Here is an 18,451-nt window from a genome sequence, read left to right as displayed (position 1 = left end):
TAGGGTCCCCTTTTCCCCACAACCTCTCCATCATTTGTTGTTTGTTTCTTTGTTTATGATAGTCATTCTTACTGGTGTTAAGTGGTACCTCATTGTGATTTTAATTTGCATGTCTCTGATAGCTAGCGATATCAAGCATCTTTTCATGTGTCTCTGGATCCTCTGTATGTCCTCCTTGGAGAAGTGTCTGTTCAAGTCGTTTGCCCATTTTTATATGGGTTGCTTGTCTTCTTTGAGTGTAGTCAAGTGAGTTCTTTGTATATTTTGGAGATTAAACCTTTGTCTGAGGTATCATTGGCAAATACGTTTTCCCAAGCTGTTGCTTCTCTTTTTACAATGGTACTTTTCATTATCTTATTTACTCAGTGCAAAATTAAGCCCACTGCAATGTAGGAAAATGAGTCATGGTGACCTGTGTGTATTTTTGTTGTTTTAATAAATTATACAGCTCACAATCCTCTTTGTGTTCTAATCCAAACACAGAAGATTACACAGTAAAAACTAGAAATAAAGTAAAATTCATTAGAGTTAATCTGATAGAGAAATGTTGCAGTGCAGAGTAGTTAAGGCAAAATGAAAATAATACATGTAGATAAAAACAAGATATCTAGTTTAAGGCTCTGGTCAACTATGTTTTTTGATGACATAATTATACCATTAGTGTCGTGGACAAATATTAGATAATTTTAAAGCGTGAATACATGTATATGTTAAATTTATAATAAAAATTGACATAGTTCTAAAAACTTGCTTTAAATACTTATTGTTTTACATATCTAATTCATCTTTGAGTGTGCATCATTGTTTCTGCTCTGCCATTTAAATTTACTGCTATTTAAAGAAGAGTAAATTTTGGAGGGAAGCCTAACATCAAACACAACTTTTAATGATGGAGGTGAGTACACACTTTCAGATTCTAGATATTATATCAGTTTCCTTGTACCAAGTGTTTCATTGAACTGATGAAAAGAGCTGTATAGGGGTGGAGGTTTTTCTTGTGATTTCTGCCTGCATTACTACACAGACGACTGCATCACATTTATCAAAATTTGTTATGTTACTTGTGTCCCTGTTGTTCTGACCTCACCTACATCAATTCTTTCATCAGAGCTTTCTTTGATCAATTGTCAAGTTTTCCTTCACCATGGCATTCATTAAATTCAAAAGAACTGTGTTTTTCAATCTATTTTTGAAGAATGAGAGGGGGGAATTGAAACAACTTACTTAAACAACAATAAAAATTTTTTAAAAAATTACAAAAGGAATAAAGAACAAGTTTATGTAGTAATACATTTATGGCATCCCCAAAGCTATTATCATTATTATAGTATATTGAGGAATCATACATGTAATTTCTATGGGGAGCAGTATTTTTTAAATGTTGATGCATTTCAGGTCACAGAAAATGTCAAATGCTTACCAACCTGTGACAGACAGATTCTTGTACAACAAAAACTTTCAGAGTTTCAATTTTTAAATAAAGCAGCAAACCTGAGATTTGAAAAAAAAGATTCTTTAAATGAAATGAAATATTGAAAAGGATTCTATTGTGTCAGAGCAGCTCAAAAATGTTCAGTTCATCAGAGCAAGTGCTTAATGTGCTCCAATTTATGCTGCAATTTTTTTTTTGTTTCCGTATATAGGATTCAAACTAAATTCTGCCTTGTCAAATATTTGGTATGAGTAGTTTCTGTTTTTTTTTCCTTCAATCTTCCCAATAATTATATGATAATGTTTTCTCCTGCTATTGACAATTCTTCTAGGTAGTCCTACTTCATCTTTCCCAGAAGATCGTTGGTATGTGCTTTGTTCTCTATTTCTGTTTTTTCAAAGGATTATTCTATTAATTCTTATGTGTATGTAGGCAAACACACATAAGTGTATATGAAAAGGCAGAGTGGACGGACCACCACCACAACAGTTATCTCTGGAGAATGCACTGAATTGGGTGGAAGGAGGAACTGGAAGGAGAGCACCACATTTTGCTCTCTGTATTTCTGCACTTGGGGAAGTGTTTTATAAGCAAAGATTTATATATTATGTATAATGTCTACTTTTGAAAATATAATAAGTAGACAAAAAAAGTAAATGAGCAATATGAACAGTGAAAAGAGTTTTACCCAAGTGAATGTGGTATTTTATCAATCAGGATCTTCTAGGAGAAAGGTACTAGGGCTTGTCAGTTTGTGATTCCAAATGGTTCCCTCTCTCATCAATGGGATGATGTTAACGTATTGAAACTGGAGCTTGAATTAAAATAATATACAAAATATAGTTAGCAGCAGATTATGTGCCCTTAAAACTCACTCAGATTTTCTAGGGGTGGGTGTAAAAAATTAAATAACTGAATGTGATAACACAGTTGAATAAAATGCCTCCTCCAACTGGTGTTATATTATGGGCTAATAATGACACCATCAATTCAGGTTCCGGTATCCCTTTGAAACGTATATAAAGAACTATGGGACCATGAAGAAAATTTTTTATCTGTAACTTCTAGCTGATTTCTTGGGTTTATTAACTTTTAAATGAAAGTTTTCTGTCTAGGTACAATGATTGTTTCTGCCTCTTGTTGTATTTCTGGTTACTGATCTCTCTGAACTTAGTTGCAAATTTACCTAGTTGTTATTTCACTGAATCCAAATCAACATTATCCAAGTGTAATACTCTAAAAGAAAAATTGTATTCCTTGTCATTTCTTATCATTTGTTCAGTGTCACCACAGAATTTTGAGAAATGAGATGAAAGTATATTAAGAATTTAGATTTCCAGAAAGAATACAAATGAACACATACTTGCCCCAAAGGAAAATATAATGCTGAGCATTTGAAAACCAAACTGAATGACAAACAAACCATCATACAATTTTGTGTTAAATCATACTCCATGTTCTCCAGGTAATACTGATCATTTTTAATTTAACGTTTATTATATTATTTCCATTACCATTTAGTCCCCTTATACCTCCCTTCTCCCAGCAATCATCTCACTGCTGTCCATGTCCATGAGTTCCTTTCCCCTTTCCCTCAATCCCTGCACCCCCTAATATCCCATATCCACTGCTTATCATCTACTCTCCATCAATGAGTCTCCCTCCATCTTCCTTGTTAGTTTAGTTTGTTCATTAGATTCCACATGAGTTATTTTTTATTCAATAACGTAAGGGAGTTGGAAGATTGTAGAGTGTAACTCATAAAATGCTAAAATTCATTAGGCTATTAGTGTTTCAAACAAAGCTAATTTGACACATTCTCTATTCAAACTTATTTTAAAGATTCAGTTTTAGTAATATAAGTTTACCTGCAATATTTATTTTTGGTTAGAGATAAAAATTAATGTCATAATTATATAATAAATGTTTTTTAGTTGTTTATTTGTGTTTTAATGTCACTTGGCAGGAAAACAACTAATGGAATTCATTGGTGAATTACCAGCTTGACTTCACAGTTTTTAAATAACGTGAGTTGAGCCTGGGAGTTAAAACCCAAATTTTTCATTTGATTCTGTAGTGAACGGCATCAACCTTTGACCCTTGGCCATGATCCTGGTTCTTGAATTGCAGCTAAGAAATTATTCACTGAAAAGAAATAAATATGAAAACATAGGCCACTTCACCTGAGTCACAAATGAGCTCCTTTGGTCAGAACACTCTGAATGAAAATGTTATAAATAATTTCCAGTTTTTTTCAAGAGGTTTCAACATGAAGAATGCCACTGAAATTACTATATTTGTACTGAAGGGCTTCACAGATGATCTAGAAGTGCACCCTGTCTTATTCTTCTTGTTTCTAGTGATTTACCTACTCACTCTGATGGGAAATTTAGGGCTGGTTGTCTTGGTCATTGGGGATCCCCGGCTCCACAACCCCATGTACTATTTTCTGTGCGTGCTGTCATCTGTGGATGCGGGCTTTTCCTCAGTAATTACACCAAATATGTTAGTAGATTTTCTGTCAAAGAATAAAGTCATTTCACTCCTTGGATGTGCAACACAGATGTTTTTTGCAGTTATTTTTGGGACCACAGAATGCTTCCTCTTGGCTGCAATGGCATATGATCGCTATGTGGCAATCTACAACCCTCTCCTGTACTCAGTGAGCATGTCACCCAGAGTCTATGTGCCACTCATCATTGCTTCCTATGCTGGTGGCATTTTGCATGCTTGTGTGCACACATCAGCCACATTTAGCCTATCTTTCTGTGCCTCCAATGAAATCAGGCATGTCTTTTGTGATATCCCTGCTCTCCTTGCTATTTCCTGTTCTGACACTCACATAAACCAGCTTCTACTCTTCTACTTTGCGGGCTCCATTGAGATCTTCACTCTCCTGATTGTCCTAATCTCCTATGGTTTTATTCTGTTGGCCATTCTGAGGACACATTCTGCTGAGGGGAGGGGAAAAGTCTTCTCTACATGTGGCTCTCATCTAACAGGAGTGTCAATTTTTCTTGGAACAAGTCTCTTCATGTATGTGAGACCACATTCAAGCTACTCTGTGGACCATGACATCATAGTGTCAACATTTTACACCATTGTGATTCCCATGCTGAATCCCATCATCTATAGTTTTAGGAACAAAGATGTGAAAGAGGCAATGAAAAGAATGTTTGGCAAAATGGTGTATGAATGAAGTATGTTTTCTCCCTAACCATTCAATATAAATGCCATTAGAATGATATTTGTTCTCCTGTTATGAAAAAGTTATAATAAAATTTTTTGTCTTAGCATATTAGTGTCTTTTTATGCATTTTACAGCTTTTTCTTTTAAGATCATAGTGAATATTCTGCCTTTTCAGTTTCTACACAAGCAGGAAAACTGTATCGTCCATCTGTTTCCTACATATTTCATTCTGAGAAACACACCACACACACACACACACACACACACACACACATATATATGTTGATAGTGACTGCATTAGTTTGTCAGGTCTGCTGTCACAAAGTACAATAGACTAGTTAGTGGTTTATACCACATAAATTTATTCCTCAGTGTCCTGTAATGTCAAGTCCGACATCAAGTTAAAGCAGTTTGATTTCTTCTGAGGTTTTTCTCCTTGGTTTGTCCATAGCCGTCTTCCCCCTGTGGCTTCACCTGTTGTTTTCTCTCTGAGTGTGTTTCCTAATATCTTCTTCTTATAAAGATGCTAGTCATATTAAACTAGGGACCACTCAAATACCACATTGGAACTTAATAATCTTTACAAGCCCTCATTTTCTAATAAAGTCACACCCTGCAGTACAGGTGTAAGAATTTCAACATAAATACTGGTACATATTTTGCATACTGACACATACATGGTCGGATACCAGATACACATGTATTCTTTTCTTTAAATGTATATTGTTCACTTTTACCTTCATAGGATTCCAGTTGCAATTACAAGTACCTTTATGATTATATCTGCCAAGCTTAAGCAAATGCTGCATAATTTATTCACCATTGACAAATATAGTATTTTTTATTGTTGTTCAAGTATCACTGTCTCTATTTCCCAGCAACCACTCTCCCCTGCCCCACCCTCAATCCTAACCCTCCTTTGGCTTTGTCCTTGGATCCTCTATACATGTTCCTTGATGACCTTACCCCTTCTTACTCCCACTACCTTCCTTCCTCTCTCCTCTGGTCACTGTCAGTTTCTTCTGTATTTCAATGTCTCTGGCTATCTTTTGCTTGCTTGGTTGCTTTGTTAATTGGGTTCCACTTATAGGTGAGATCATATGGTATTTGTCTTTCACTGCCTGGCTTATTTCACTTAGCATAATGCTTTCCAGTTCCATCTATTCTGTTGTGAAAGGTAGGAGCTCCTTCTTTCTTTCTGCTGTATAGTGTTCCATTCCATAAATATACCACTGTTCATTTTTTATATTTTATTTGTTTATCTTTAGATGGGAGGGTAAGGAGATAGGAAAAGAAATATCGATGTCTGTTTTTTTTCTTGTGTCCCCAGCTGGGAACAGACCTTCAACCCAGGCATGTGCCCTAAGTGGGAATCAAACCACAAGCCTCTGGTTTGGAAGCCCAGCTCAATCCACTGAGATACACCAGCCAGGGGTCTGCACCACAGTTTTCTGACCCACTGATTTACTGATTGGCACCTAGGTTTCTCCCAATACTTGACTATTGTGAATTGTGCTGCTATGAACATTGGGGTGCATACTTTGTTTTGGATTGGTGTTTCAGCATTCTTAGGGTGTAACACCAGCAGTGGAATTGCCAGGTCAAAAGGCAGTTCCATTTTTAGTATCTCGAGGAAATCCCATACTACTTTCTATACTGGCTGCACCAGTCTGCATTTCTATCAACATTGCACTAGGGTTTCCTTTTCTGCACAACCTTGCCAGCACTTGTTTGTTGATTTGTTTATGATGGCCATTCTGACTGGTGTGAAGTGCTATCATTGTGGTTTCAATCTGCGTCCCTCTAATGGATAGTGTTGATGAGAATCCTTGCATATGCCTCTGGGCTCTCTTTATGTCCTTGGAGTAGTGTCTGTTCAGGTCTTTTGTCCATTTTTTGATTAAATTTTTTGTTTTCCAGAAGATATGTCATTTGAGCTCTTTATATATTTTGGAGATCAAACCTTTGTGCAAGGTATCAATGGCAAATATATTTTTCCATATGGTTGGTTCTCTTTTCATTCTGCTGGTGTTTTATTGAGCCATGGAGATTTTAGTTTGCTGATGTCCCATTTGTTTATTCTTTCCTTTATGTCCCTTGCTCTAGTGGACATATCAGTGAAAATATTGCTGCATAGAATATCTGAGATTTTTCTGCCTATGTTCTCCTCTAAGACTTTTAAGTGTTGTGTTTTATATTTAAGTTTTTTATTCACCTTGAGTTTTTATTTGTGTGTATTGTATAAGTTGGTGACTGAGTTTCATGTTGTTGCATGTTCCTGTACAGATATGACAACACCATTTTTGAAGAGATTATTTTTACTCCATTTTATGCTTCTGCCCCTTAGTCAAATATTAGTTGACCATATTAACATGGGTTTATTTCTGGACCCTCTATTCTGTTCCATTGGTCTATGTGTCTGTTGTTACTCAAGTGCTAGAATGTTTTGATTACAGTGGCTTTATAATATAGGTTGGTATCACATATTGTGATCCCTCCTAGTTTGTTCTTCTTTCTCAAAATTGCTGAGGATATGCTGGGCCACTTGTGATTGCATATAAATTTTTGAAATGTTTGTTTTAGATTTGTGAAATATATCATTGATATTTTAATAAGGATTGTGTTGAACCTATAAATTGCTTGGTACCAAAACTATAGCTCACATATCACTTACTATAGAATCATTGATATCTGACTCCAGATCAAAGCACTCTGCTCCTTCCTTAGGTCTATGCATTAGCAGCGATTCTAAGTATAGCCTGTGGTTTGGAGGTCACAGGTAATGTTTGTGAATTCTTGGTGTCATTACCATGCTTTCTGTGATGGTGCATTTCACTGACTTGTGTTATTTCATCAAAAGCATAAACAAAATCCATTCTTGCATTTCTCACAATATGCAGAGAGTAGGCATGAACATTAATAAAGATCATACTTAAAGTCAAACATGACCAAAGACAAGCACAATTTGGAGGGTAAGGCACACCTGACTTGCAATTCGAACTCTTCCCACAACTGAGGCCCTGCTCATCTTGATGCTTTTTCCTAGAGGCCTGGTGCCCACCCAGCTATGGTTCTGTTTTACTTTGACCCCTCCCACTCTGTGATGCCTATGCAGATGCTTGCCCTCCTCAGTCTCTGTGCTCAGGAACCAAGATATAGAAAAGTGTGCCTGCTGTGTTGATGTTCAACACTGCTTCCCACAGACATCTTTGTCATTGAAACTGCATGTATCCTTCAAGAGCAATTTTAAGTGGTAGTTTCCCTTCCTTCTTCTTTTTTCCTTGCTTCTACTTTAATTATTACTATTATTATTAATTTGTTTTCATTGCTTGAAAACATTTTTATATCCAACCAAAAGACCCTCTTTAGGACATAGAGTACTCAGAGTATTTCTCCTTTTTTATTGTTGCTAAAGTACACTTGTCTCCATTTTCCTCTCACTACTCCTCCCCACCCAACACATTCTCACCTCCCACCCTTCATACTACCCTCCTGTTGCTTTTTCCATGTGTCATCATACACTTTCCTTGAAAACATTTCCCCTTCTTTCTCCTGTTATCTCCTTCTCTGCTCTCCTCTGGTTATTGTCAGTTTGTTCTTTATTTCAATGTTTCTGGTTCTATTTTTCTTGGTTATTTTGTTGATTAGGTTCTACTTTTTAGGTGAGATCATATGGTGTTTGTCTTTCACTGCCTAGCTTAGTTCACTTAGCATCATGCTCACAAGTTCCATCCATGCTGTCACAAAGGGTAGAAGCTCCTTCTTTCTCTCTGCTGCTTAGAATTCCATTGTGTAAATGTACCATAGTTTTTTAATCCACTCATTTGCTGATGGGTACCTAGGTTGCTTCCAGCACTTCGCTTTTGTAAATTGTGCTGCTATTGGGGTGCATTGGTAATCTTTAGGATTAGTGTTTCAGGTTGTTAGTTTATTTCTTTAAAGTGGGATTACTATGTTTCAATAACACCTTAGCAATATAAACACAGAGCATCTTTTTCACAATATATTACTTCAAACATTGTTTTTGCAATTTTCCTCAGGTTTAGAATGATCTAAACATTCTATTCATGCAATTCCCTCTTTTAAAAGTCTCTTCTTATTGCGGTCTGATATGCTAATTATGATTTGTTTCCAAAATTGTTTCCTTTTTTATTTTGTATTCTTTTATTGCAGTTTACACTCCATATTATCCTGCCATAGTTTCAGATGTACAGCAAAGTGTCTTGCTGCTTCACATACCCACCTAGCCCAAACACATTTCTCACAGCATTACTGACTGTACTCCCTGTGCTGTAATCTGCATCTGTGTTACTACTCTGTAACTACCCATCTGTACTTCTAAATCCCTTCACTGTTCCCATTTAGCCTCAACCCCTCCCCCTCTGACAGCTATTAGTTTATGTATTTCTTGTAGAAGGAAGTGATATGAACCAACTTACCATTTAAAAGTATCACTCTGGCTCTAGAATAAATTCAAATGAGATAAAGCCAAAGTATAGGGACAAGATAGGAGAATGCAGCAATAATCCTAAAACTGAGAAGATGTTTCATTGTCGGAGGTGGGGAGGTGCACAGCAGAGAAAGTGTTGAGAAGTACTCAGACTCCAAATATATCTTTAATTAGAATCAAGTAATATGCTGATGAATTGGATATAAGGTGCATGAGATAAATGAAATATTCTGGGAACATTTTTCTCGAATGTTTTTTATTTAATTTTTATTTACTCTTTATTTTTTATTGTTGTTTAAATTCTTAAGTCTCTGCCTGAGCAAACAGAAAGGTGGCTTTCCTTATATGAGATAAACATTCGAATAGTGCTAGAACCTAACAACTGAAAGTTATCTGTTGAACACAAAGTCTGTTACTTTTATATCTAAAGCCTCTTGAATATTTTCTAGAACATGGTAAATGCTCATTGAAATGTATTACCATTATGTCTATCAATTATTTTTGAAATAAACAGCTGTTCATATTTTTAGCATGCTTTACTCTCATTTCATTTTTATCATATTTATATTAAATAGCATTTGGGCATGGCACAGTAAAAAAAATTATGTCTTAACTTATTTAAGACTGCATTTTACATAAAATACAATGTGAACTAATATAACAAGAAAATTTCAAGGCAAATGTGAATAGTCTAAATTATGTTGCTTGTAGATTATAGTAAAAATGTGTAATAACATTATATACATTATTTCTAAACTATAATGTAAAGAGGCTAAAACACTTTAATTTAATTATAATTTGAATTTAACTAGCTTTTCCTCACCTTTCATGTTATCTACAACTCATTGAAGTAGTTCACCATGTTTGCCAACGCAATCCATGAAGACACATTTCCTAATCATAGAAATGGACATAGGTGAAAACATACTTTACAAAAAAATACATGGAAAATAAAAAAAGCCCATAAATATATGAAATGACATAATGCTTCCACAAGATGAGAAATGAGCTATAAAAATCATATTATTGAACAAAAGAAATGCTTCTCAAATACTTGCTTCTAATTGCAATCAAAAAGAAATTGCAATAGCTGTGAATATAGAGACTAGACCAAATGAATATTAAAACAAAAATAAGTCATATCTTTAAAAAAAGATTTTATTTTTAGAGAGGGGAAGAGAGGGGGAAAGGGAGAGAAACAGTAATACGTGGTTTCTACTTGAGTGCCTCCGACTGGAGACATGGCCTAGGCCCTGACTGGTAATTGAACTGTTGACCCTTTGGTTTGCAGTCTTGTGCTCAACCCATTGAGCCACACCAGCCAGGGCAAAAATAAGTCATATTTTTAAATGGCACTGCCATATAAGGGAATTGAAAAAAATTAAAGAGCAAAATAATGCATAATAAAAAGATTAAATGACTTAGCTGTTTTGTATTAGAAAATATAAACATTTAATTTCTAAAAAGGAAGCTGCACTTTAAACATTTAAAAAGTATTCAGAAAAAATAATCAAATATCATTTTACAAAGAAAAAATACAAACTTCAAAGAAGTAAAAATTCTATAATTGAATAAAATATGTAGCTAGTTACAAAAGCTTATCAGAAAGTCAAATTTAGTGATAAAAGAAGATTTAACTTGGGGGTGGCAAACACACAATACAGTGTAGATGATGTATCATAGAATTAATTATACAATTGAACCTGTTTAATTTTATTCACCAATGTCACCGCAATAAATTTAATTTTTTCTTTGTTATTTATTTTTATTTTTTATTTTAATTGTTCAAGTACAGTTTTACACTCTTTACCCCCATCCCAGCCCCCCCACCCCCCAATTTAATGTTTTTAAAATTCACCAGGGTGGAGACGAGAGCTGAATAGACAGTAAGTGGAAGACACACCACACAAAACAGAAGGGGTTTATCAGTTAACGCACGCTGTTCTACTGGGCCTGGCAATGTGCTGTGAGGCTCGAGTGACCCTGGATCTTCCTACTGGACACACCAGAAATGCAAAGCCCTGACTGCTGTGTACCCAGGCTACACATCAAGGTTGTTTTTGCAGTGAGCTGCCACTAGTGATGAGGATGTTCCTGTAAACAAAGAATAGACACGAATCTGCTTACCATTAAAGTGGTCCCCGAAACTCAGTGGTCCTCTCCTACAGTGCAGCCCACTGTGTGTGACTTTATCCTTCTAGACCCACCTGCATCACGCTCGTGGGACCTGGGATAGTATGGGGAAATAGCGTGAATATGAACCGTGGGTATTACTTTTGCTCTGAGTAATAATGTCCTTTGCTATTGATCTAAAAATCTTGGTGTTTTGTGTCCTAATCCTTCAAAGAGCAACAGGCTACCAGGCTACTTTTTTCCCCCCTGAAAGTATCTTTATTATTTTTAAAATTAAGTGAATTAGGGTGACAACACTAGTAAGATTATATATATTTCAAGTGTATAATTCAATGATACATTGTCAACATATTGCATTGTGTGCCGGCCAACCAAAGCCAAATTTTTCATTACCCTGTTTGACCCTACTTACCCCTCACTACCTCCCAACCCCCTTCACTTTGATAATCACCATATGACTATCTGTGTCTACGAGTTTCATTTTTTTTGCATATCATGTTTGTTCATGTGTTGCTTTCAGTTTTAAAAGCAATTCCTTCTGCAGCTGCAACAAAAAGAACAAAATACCTAGTTAAAACTTAATTAACGATATGAAGGACTCATCCATACTGAAAACAACAAAGCACCACTAAAAGAGATAGAAAAAGACACAATGAAATGGAAAGACCTTCTGTGATCATGGACTGGAAGAATGAACATAGTTAAAATGTACATGTAGCCTGGCTAGTTTTTAAATTGCCCAAAGTCTCACACACTTCTTGAAAATTCATACTCATCTTATTGGCAAAAATTTAAAAGGGATAACTCTGTATGCTTCTGGAGATGTAAGGATAGAGGTCCTCTTGAGCCATGCTGTAGCATCTTGGGGAAACAATTTGAAGATGTCCAATGTGTATTTGATGTGTATTGCAGGGAAATTAAAAACAACTGTATGTATCAGATAGGTACATATTTCACCTGTCAAGAAAATTTATTCAAGTGGCTTAAAAAATCCAAAACTTTGAAAATTAAAAATGTTTTTAAAATAACAATTAAATCACAAGAAAAATTAAAACAGAAATTCTAGAATATGTACAGGCAAAGGTTTAAAAATAAAGGAAATTCTAGCATTCTACCTAACAAAAGTTTCTTAGTTGTCACAAATTTATCAGTTCTTAGCTTTACAATGTGTCTCATAGGATATGAAACAAATGGGTTAAAAATTTAATTTAAAAATTTATTTTTAATGACCACAAGAAGCCTGTAAATATCAGGAGTTGGACAATGATTTTTTAACATTGAAATTCATAACAATATGAATTTTAAGAAGACATATTTCTGGAAATGTCCAAGATTATATTTGTTTAAGTGAAGAAGTTTCAATAAAAATACAAACAAGTGCAAGGACTTCATTGCTTTTTGGAGAGAACAAGAAAATACCCCACAGGAAAGGAGAGAAAAGTTAACTGTTTAGAAATGATGTTACTTTAATTGCCTGGAGTCCTCTCTCTTCTGCATGAGTCTAATGAGAGCATTTTTCACTTCTTTATTCCTAAGACTATAAATGAGTGGATTCAGCATGGGAATCACAATAGTATAAAACACAGAAGCCACTTGATCTTTGCCCAAGGTATAGGACTTCCGTGGTTTTAAATATGTAAAAATCGTAGTGCCATAAAAGATGGTGACTCCCAGGAGATGGGAGGAACATGTAGAGAAGGCTTTTCGCTTTCCCGAAGTGGAAGTAATTTTCAGTACAGTAGCCAGAATGGACAGGTAAGACCCAGATATTGTGATAAGAGAAACCATTAGAGCAAAGCCAGCACAGATGAATATCATGATTTCCACATCACGTGTGTCAGTGCAGGACAGCTCTAGGATTGGGGAAGTGTCACAGAAAAAGTGATGGATTACATTGGAGCCACAGAAATCCAGTCTGCTCATGAAAAGCACATTGATCATAGAGTTTGTAAAGCCGATGAAATAGGACCCAAAGACGAGGAAGCAGCAGAGTCTTTTGGACATAACAACAGGGTAGTGCAGAGGATTGCAGATAGCTACATAGCGATCATAGGCCATTGAGGAGAGAAGAAAACATTCAGCGACAGCCAAGAAGACAAAAAAGTACATTTGGGTGAAGCAGCTTGTGTATGAAATGTGCTTCACGGATGTCAGTAAGTTCTGTAAGGTTTTAGGTGTGATGACTGTTGAGTAACTAAGGTCAAGAAATGACAAGTGACTGAGAAAAAAATACATGGGGGTGTGAAGCTGGAGATCCAGGTGGATGATCAATATCATCCCTGTGTTTCCCAGCACACTAATCAGGTAAATCATGAGAAATATGGTGGAGAGGACCAGCTGGATCTCTTGAGATTCTGCCAGCCCCATAAGGATGAAGTCAGACACGTGTGTGTTATTCCTTCTATCCATTCTGTTCAACCGCTTCAAACTGTTGAGAAGTAAAGGTGATACCTGGCACGGATGAGTTCATAAAGGTTTATTTCAATTAGTTTAATATTTCTAAAAATTAATAACAATCAGTGGACCAAGGAGTATGATGGGGAAATTACATTTGCTTGCAAAGTATAGAAGTGGGCATTCATTGACCCACTTCTATATGTATGATGTAACAGAAACTATCATTTTTTGTAATGATGATAAGCCTGGCACTGTTCCAAGTGTTTTTTCTTTGTTAACATATTCCCTCCACATGAGAAGATTATACAATGCGAGCTATCTTATAGGCTCATTTTTAAAGATGAATTAAATGGCACAGACAATCTAAGTAAGTTATTCAGAATCAGAGCTATTAAATGTTGGTGCTGTCATTCTACCAAGATAGAGTTACTTCAGAGAACAGGCTTATTTAATGTGTTTCTGTTTATAATTTTAGAAAGTGTAAAGAAAATGGTTGGTGTAGAATAATAATAGCAAAAGAATTTTAATGCATCATGTACTGTTCTTTTGTTCAGAAAATTATTTAATGGTAATCACAAATAAATTTCAAATGTAGGAGATCAAAATTACAGACCACATATTAGTATTAATTTTCAGAAGATATGTTTTCTGAGGTAGAGCATTCAGAATCTAATTTCTTCAAAAATATTTTTAAAACATGTATCTTACTTATAGAACATAATTGCATCAGCATTATACTTCTGGTTTCACAGAATCTGGCATCACTTAGAGTAAGGTCTAAGTAATATGTAAATGTATGCTTGTCAGCTAATACCCCTATTTCATCTGACCCTAACTAAAACTCAAATTTTGAAAGTAATACTTACCAAGAGCCAAAGATGGCTGAGGAAAAACAAATTTTCCAATATTATCAGGCAAGAAATTTGTCAACCTCAGCCTTTTCTCACAAATAAAACATGAAAACTATTCAAGTCAAAAATTTCTGCCATGTATTTTTTCCTTTGAGTTAAATTCTGTGCAAATTTTTGTGCATTCATCTTGCTTTATTCTGAGTTTAAAAAGAGGAAAACTCAACTTAGAATTTTGTGAAGGCCTGCTCACACAAAAAATCTGCCAGGAAGTTGTGTCTGAAAGGGAATTCAGGCAGCAATTGTGAACACAAGTGGAGCAGAGTATGTCTCATTCATTTTCCAGGGCACCTCATAAAATACTGAGGATTGAGATAATGCAACATTGCTCTTCCCTGGGGACCAGTCTCCAAGGGAGCTTTTCTGGCACATTTCCAAGGACAAAAGCTCAGGGAATAAATGTCATGTTTTGAGGAAATTGTTGCCTTTTTCTTTAGATGGCACACAATGAAGAACCTGGTTTCATCCTCTTTTGTGATCCTTTAAAGTTTCTAAGTGGGTTGGCAGAGAAGCTATTTATTTATTTATTTATTTTTTAATTTATTTAATTGTTGTTCAAGTACAGTTTTCTGTCTTTTACTCCCATCCCAGCTCACCCTCCCACAGTGCTCCCCGCCTCCCTCCCATTTCCACCACCCTTAGTTTTTGTCCATGTGTCCTTTATACTAGTTCCTGTAAATCCTTCCCTTTTCCCCTCAAAATTCCCTCCCCTCTCCGCTCTGGTCACTGTCAGCCTGTTCTCTGTTTATAGAGACATCTGCAATTGCTCTGTAACTGAAACCATCAAGGATGGAATAATTCATTTTTCACAATGATACATCTTTATGTTTACATGTGTGAAGCTCTCATACTATCACTGTTCTTTAGAAAATAATTAGAATGCAACAAAATTCCAGAACAAAATGAGAACAGTTCTGAAATGTTGAAACATTTTGATGAAATTCCCCCAATTATTTTTTACCTTTATTAATACATATGTGTGTATCTACAGTTTTGCATAATTACTATTACACTGTATGTTTAGCCTCTAGCCCTCATTTTTGTGACCAAGATTCCATGACACACCATCAGCCTTTGATAACCCCACAATGTCTTATCTTATGCATGGACTTGTACTCCATCAATAACTTCTCTCTAAATGGGCCATCAGCTGACAAGTGTTTTAGAGCATCACAAGGAAAATATGGTGTTGGCTCCCCATTTTGGTTTGTCAATCACCTAGTTCATATTTGTAGCAATATTTCTCCCACTGGTTGTACTATTATTGCACACCGAAAGTATTGCAATTATTTTTCCTAATATGTATAAAAATTAAAATATGAAATAAAGCAGAAATATTTTATTGGGAATTATTTCTATAAGATGAAGAAGCAAAGGAATGATGTGAGAAGTTGTAGACTCAGAATGATTGAAATAATCTTGTGAATTTTTCTTTATTTCATGATAATGAAATCAATTTCTATTCAGATTTATAATTAACTCTTACAAGAAGTCTGTTCATACTGCAGAATTTCTGAAGATGACTTGGTGGTATGGACATGAATTGTGGATTGGCAACTCTATTCATGAAATATGGCTGCTAAGCCAGGCTTTTTTAGAAGTTAAAAAGGCAGCACTAACCTACTTGGTAGTAGGTAACCTTGGGAGCTAAGGCAAATTGAGACTAGGAGTGATTTCCAATGTCATGCCACCTCAGTAGGTATGATGACTGCAAAATTAATAAGAGCAAGTTTTTCTTGCTTAATGTTTTCACAGTGTTGAAACCCATTACAGTTATTCATGGCTGTAGGGATATTCTTGAATTTTTTATTGTTATGGCAGAAATCAAAGTCTGATCAGAGATTTTAAATCTCTTTTGAGTTAATGATAATATAATTTTATTTCTTAGCTAATCACATTAAAATTATTTTATAGATGTTTATTGATTTTAGAAAGCATTGAAGAAAGAGAGAAAGAGAAGCACTGATGTGAGAGAGAAAAATAGATTGGTTGCCTACCATATGCACCCAGATTAGAGACTGAACCTGCAACCTACGTATGTGCCCTGACTGGGAATTGAAACCCCAACCTTTTGTTGTACAGGACGATGCTCCATACCACTGAGCCACAGTGGCCAAGGCAGCTTGTTACATTTGTAACTATCCTTTTTGCATCTTATTTTTCTTTCTCTCCTGGATTATTCTATCGTTTTTACATTTTCTTTCTTCTTACTCATAAAACAACAGCTCTACTTGCTTTAAGTGTTCAATTATTTCTTTTCTTTCTAATTCATAATTGTTTTCTTAGTTTTATCATTTTATTTTCCTTGCTTTAAGTTCAATTTAGTGTTTTTTACTTGAGCAGCTAGTAACAAATGTTTGTTTTATTAAGTTTTTGTTACCTATTTACTAATACAGGAGTTTAATACTTGCATTATTCATCTGTGTGTTACTTTATTTTTAACTCACATGTAATAATATTAATTATTCCTATTGTGGTACATTATGTACATAGGAAAGTAAATTTTTTAAATGTTTATATAACTTAAAACTACTTAAGTTTATTTTTTCATTATATGTGTTTAATTTTCAAGTTAAAAGTTATTTTTCTTTAACATGTTAATTTCAAATTGTATTGCATTGCCATTAGAAATGGCAATGACTCCTTTGCCATTTCTTTGCCCATGACTCCTTTAAAGTAAATTTCATCAATTTATTGAAATCTGTAGATTAATTGTCATCAACTACTATAAAGGAGTAATAGATTCTAAGAAAGAAAGACTCAAATGTTGATATGAAAATTTGTTGTTATCAATTATAATATTTATAGATTATAAATTTGAAGCATGGAGAAACAAAAAGGATTAAAAAATTAGTGATACAACATGTTAGAAGGTGAAAGTAATATAAAAAATAAATAAAATGTAAATTATTATAGGGGTCTTGAAATAGGGGCATAAGGGAACAATCAGAAATTATGATCAAGGTAGGTTTCAGTAAAGAGTTGGCTTTTCCCCTGCCAGTGTGCTCGGTTGGTTGAAGCACCAAGGGTTTGATTTCTGGTCAGAGAATGTATCCAAGTTACGGTTTTGACCACCATCAGAATTGGTATAAGAAGGCAGTCAATGGAAGTTTCTCTTTTACATCAATATTCTCTCTCTCTTACCCTCATCCACCCTCTGTCTCTCCCTCCTTGATTGCAAAATGGAAAAAGGATCTGAATAGACACTTCTCCAAGGAAAACATACAGATGACCCATAGACATAAGAAAAGATCCTCAACATCACTAGTCATTAGGGAAAAGCAAATTAAAACCACAATGAGATAGCACATCACACTGGTCAAAATGGCCATGATTAAATCAACAAACAGCAAGTACTGGTGAGATGTGGAGAAAAAGGAATCCTAGTGCACTGTTGGTAGGAATGCAGACTGGTGCAACCATTGTGGAAAACACTATGGAGTTTCCTTAAAAAACTAAAAATGGAACTGCCTTTTGACCCAGCAATTATGCTCCTGGGAATATATCCTAAGAATCCCAAAACACTGATTCAAAAGAACTTAGCACCCCTATGTTCATAGCAGCACAATTTACAGTAGCCAAGCTCTGGAAACAGCTGAAGTGCCCATCAGTAAATGAGTAGATCAAAAACTGTAGTACATTTATATAAAAGGATACTACCTAGGAGAAAGAAAGAAGGAATTTCTACCTTCTGCAATGAACAGCATGAATGGGACTGGAGAGCATTATTCTAAGTTAAATAAGCCAGGCAGTGAGGGACAAACACCATATGATCTCGCCTATAAGAGGAATCTAATGGATAATAAAGTAATGAACAAAATAGAACCACAGGCATGGGAATATGGGACAGACTGAAAGTGATCTGAGGGGTGGGAGAGGGAGATAATGGTGGAAAGAAGAGGCAGGGACTAGACAAAGAACATGTATGAATGACCCACGGA

The 18,451-nt window shown here is 35.2% G+C and overlaps 2 protein-coding genes across 2 annotated transcripts; one reads left to right on the top strand and one right to left on the bottom strand.

Annotated features, from left to right (window-relative positions):
• Positions 1-3,701: 3,701 nt before the first annotated feature.
• LOC118993963 (olfactory receptor 5T2-like) lies at positions 3,702-4,631 on the top strand. The gene has a single exon (XM_037056481.1). The coding sequence runs from the start codon at positions 3,702-3,704 to the stop codon at positions 4,629-4,631; it is 930 nt and encodes a 309-aa protein (XP_036912376.1).
• Positions 4,632-12,666: 8,035 nt separating this feature from the next.
• LOC118993962 (olfactory receptor 8H1-like) lies at positions 12,667-13,614 on the bottom strand. Its single transcript, XM_037056480.1, has one exon. It carries the CDS (start codon positions 13,612-13,614, stop codon positions 12,667-12,669), a length of 948 nt encoding a protein of 315 aa, XP_036912375.1.
• Positions 13,615-18,451: the final 4,837 nt, after the last annotated feature.

This window comes from Sturnira hondurensis, unplaced genomic scaffold (genome assembly GCF_014824575.4).
Source record: "Sturnira hondurensis isolate 20B ecotype Veracruz unplaced genomic scaffold, ASM1482457v3 Scaffold0008964, whole genome shotgun sequence".
Taxonomy (NCBI): domain Eukaryota; kingdom Metazoa; phylum Chordata; class Mammalia; order Chiroptera; family Phyllostomidae; genus Sturnira; species Sturnira hondurensis.
Note: the sequence above shows the minus strand (reverse complement) of the source record. Positions and strands in the feature narration are given on the sequence as shown.

What these genes read in the sequence shown, in the direction of transcription:
- LOC118993962 (XM_037056480.1), bottom strand. Translation starts at nt 13,614, where the DNA reads ATGGATAGAAGGAATAACACACACGTGTCTGACTTCATCCTTATGGGG.
- LOC118993963 (XM_037056481.1), top strand. Translation starts at nt 3,702, where the DNA reads ATGAAGAATGCCACTGAAATTACTATATTTGTACTGAAGGGCTTCACA.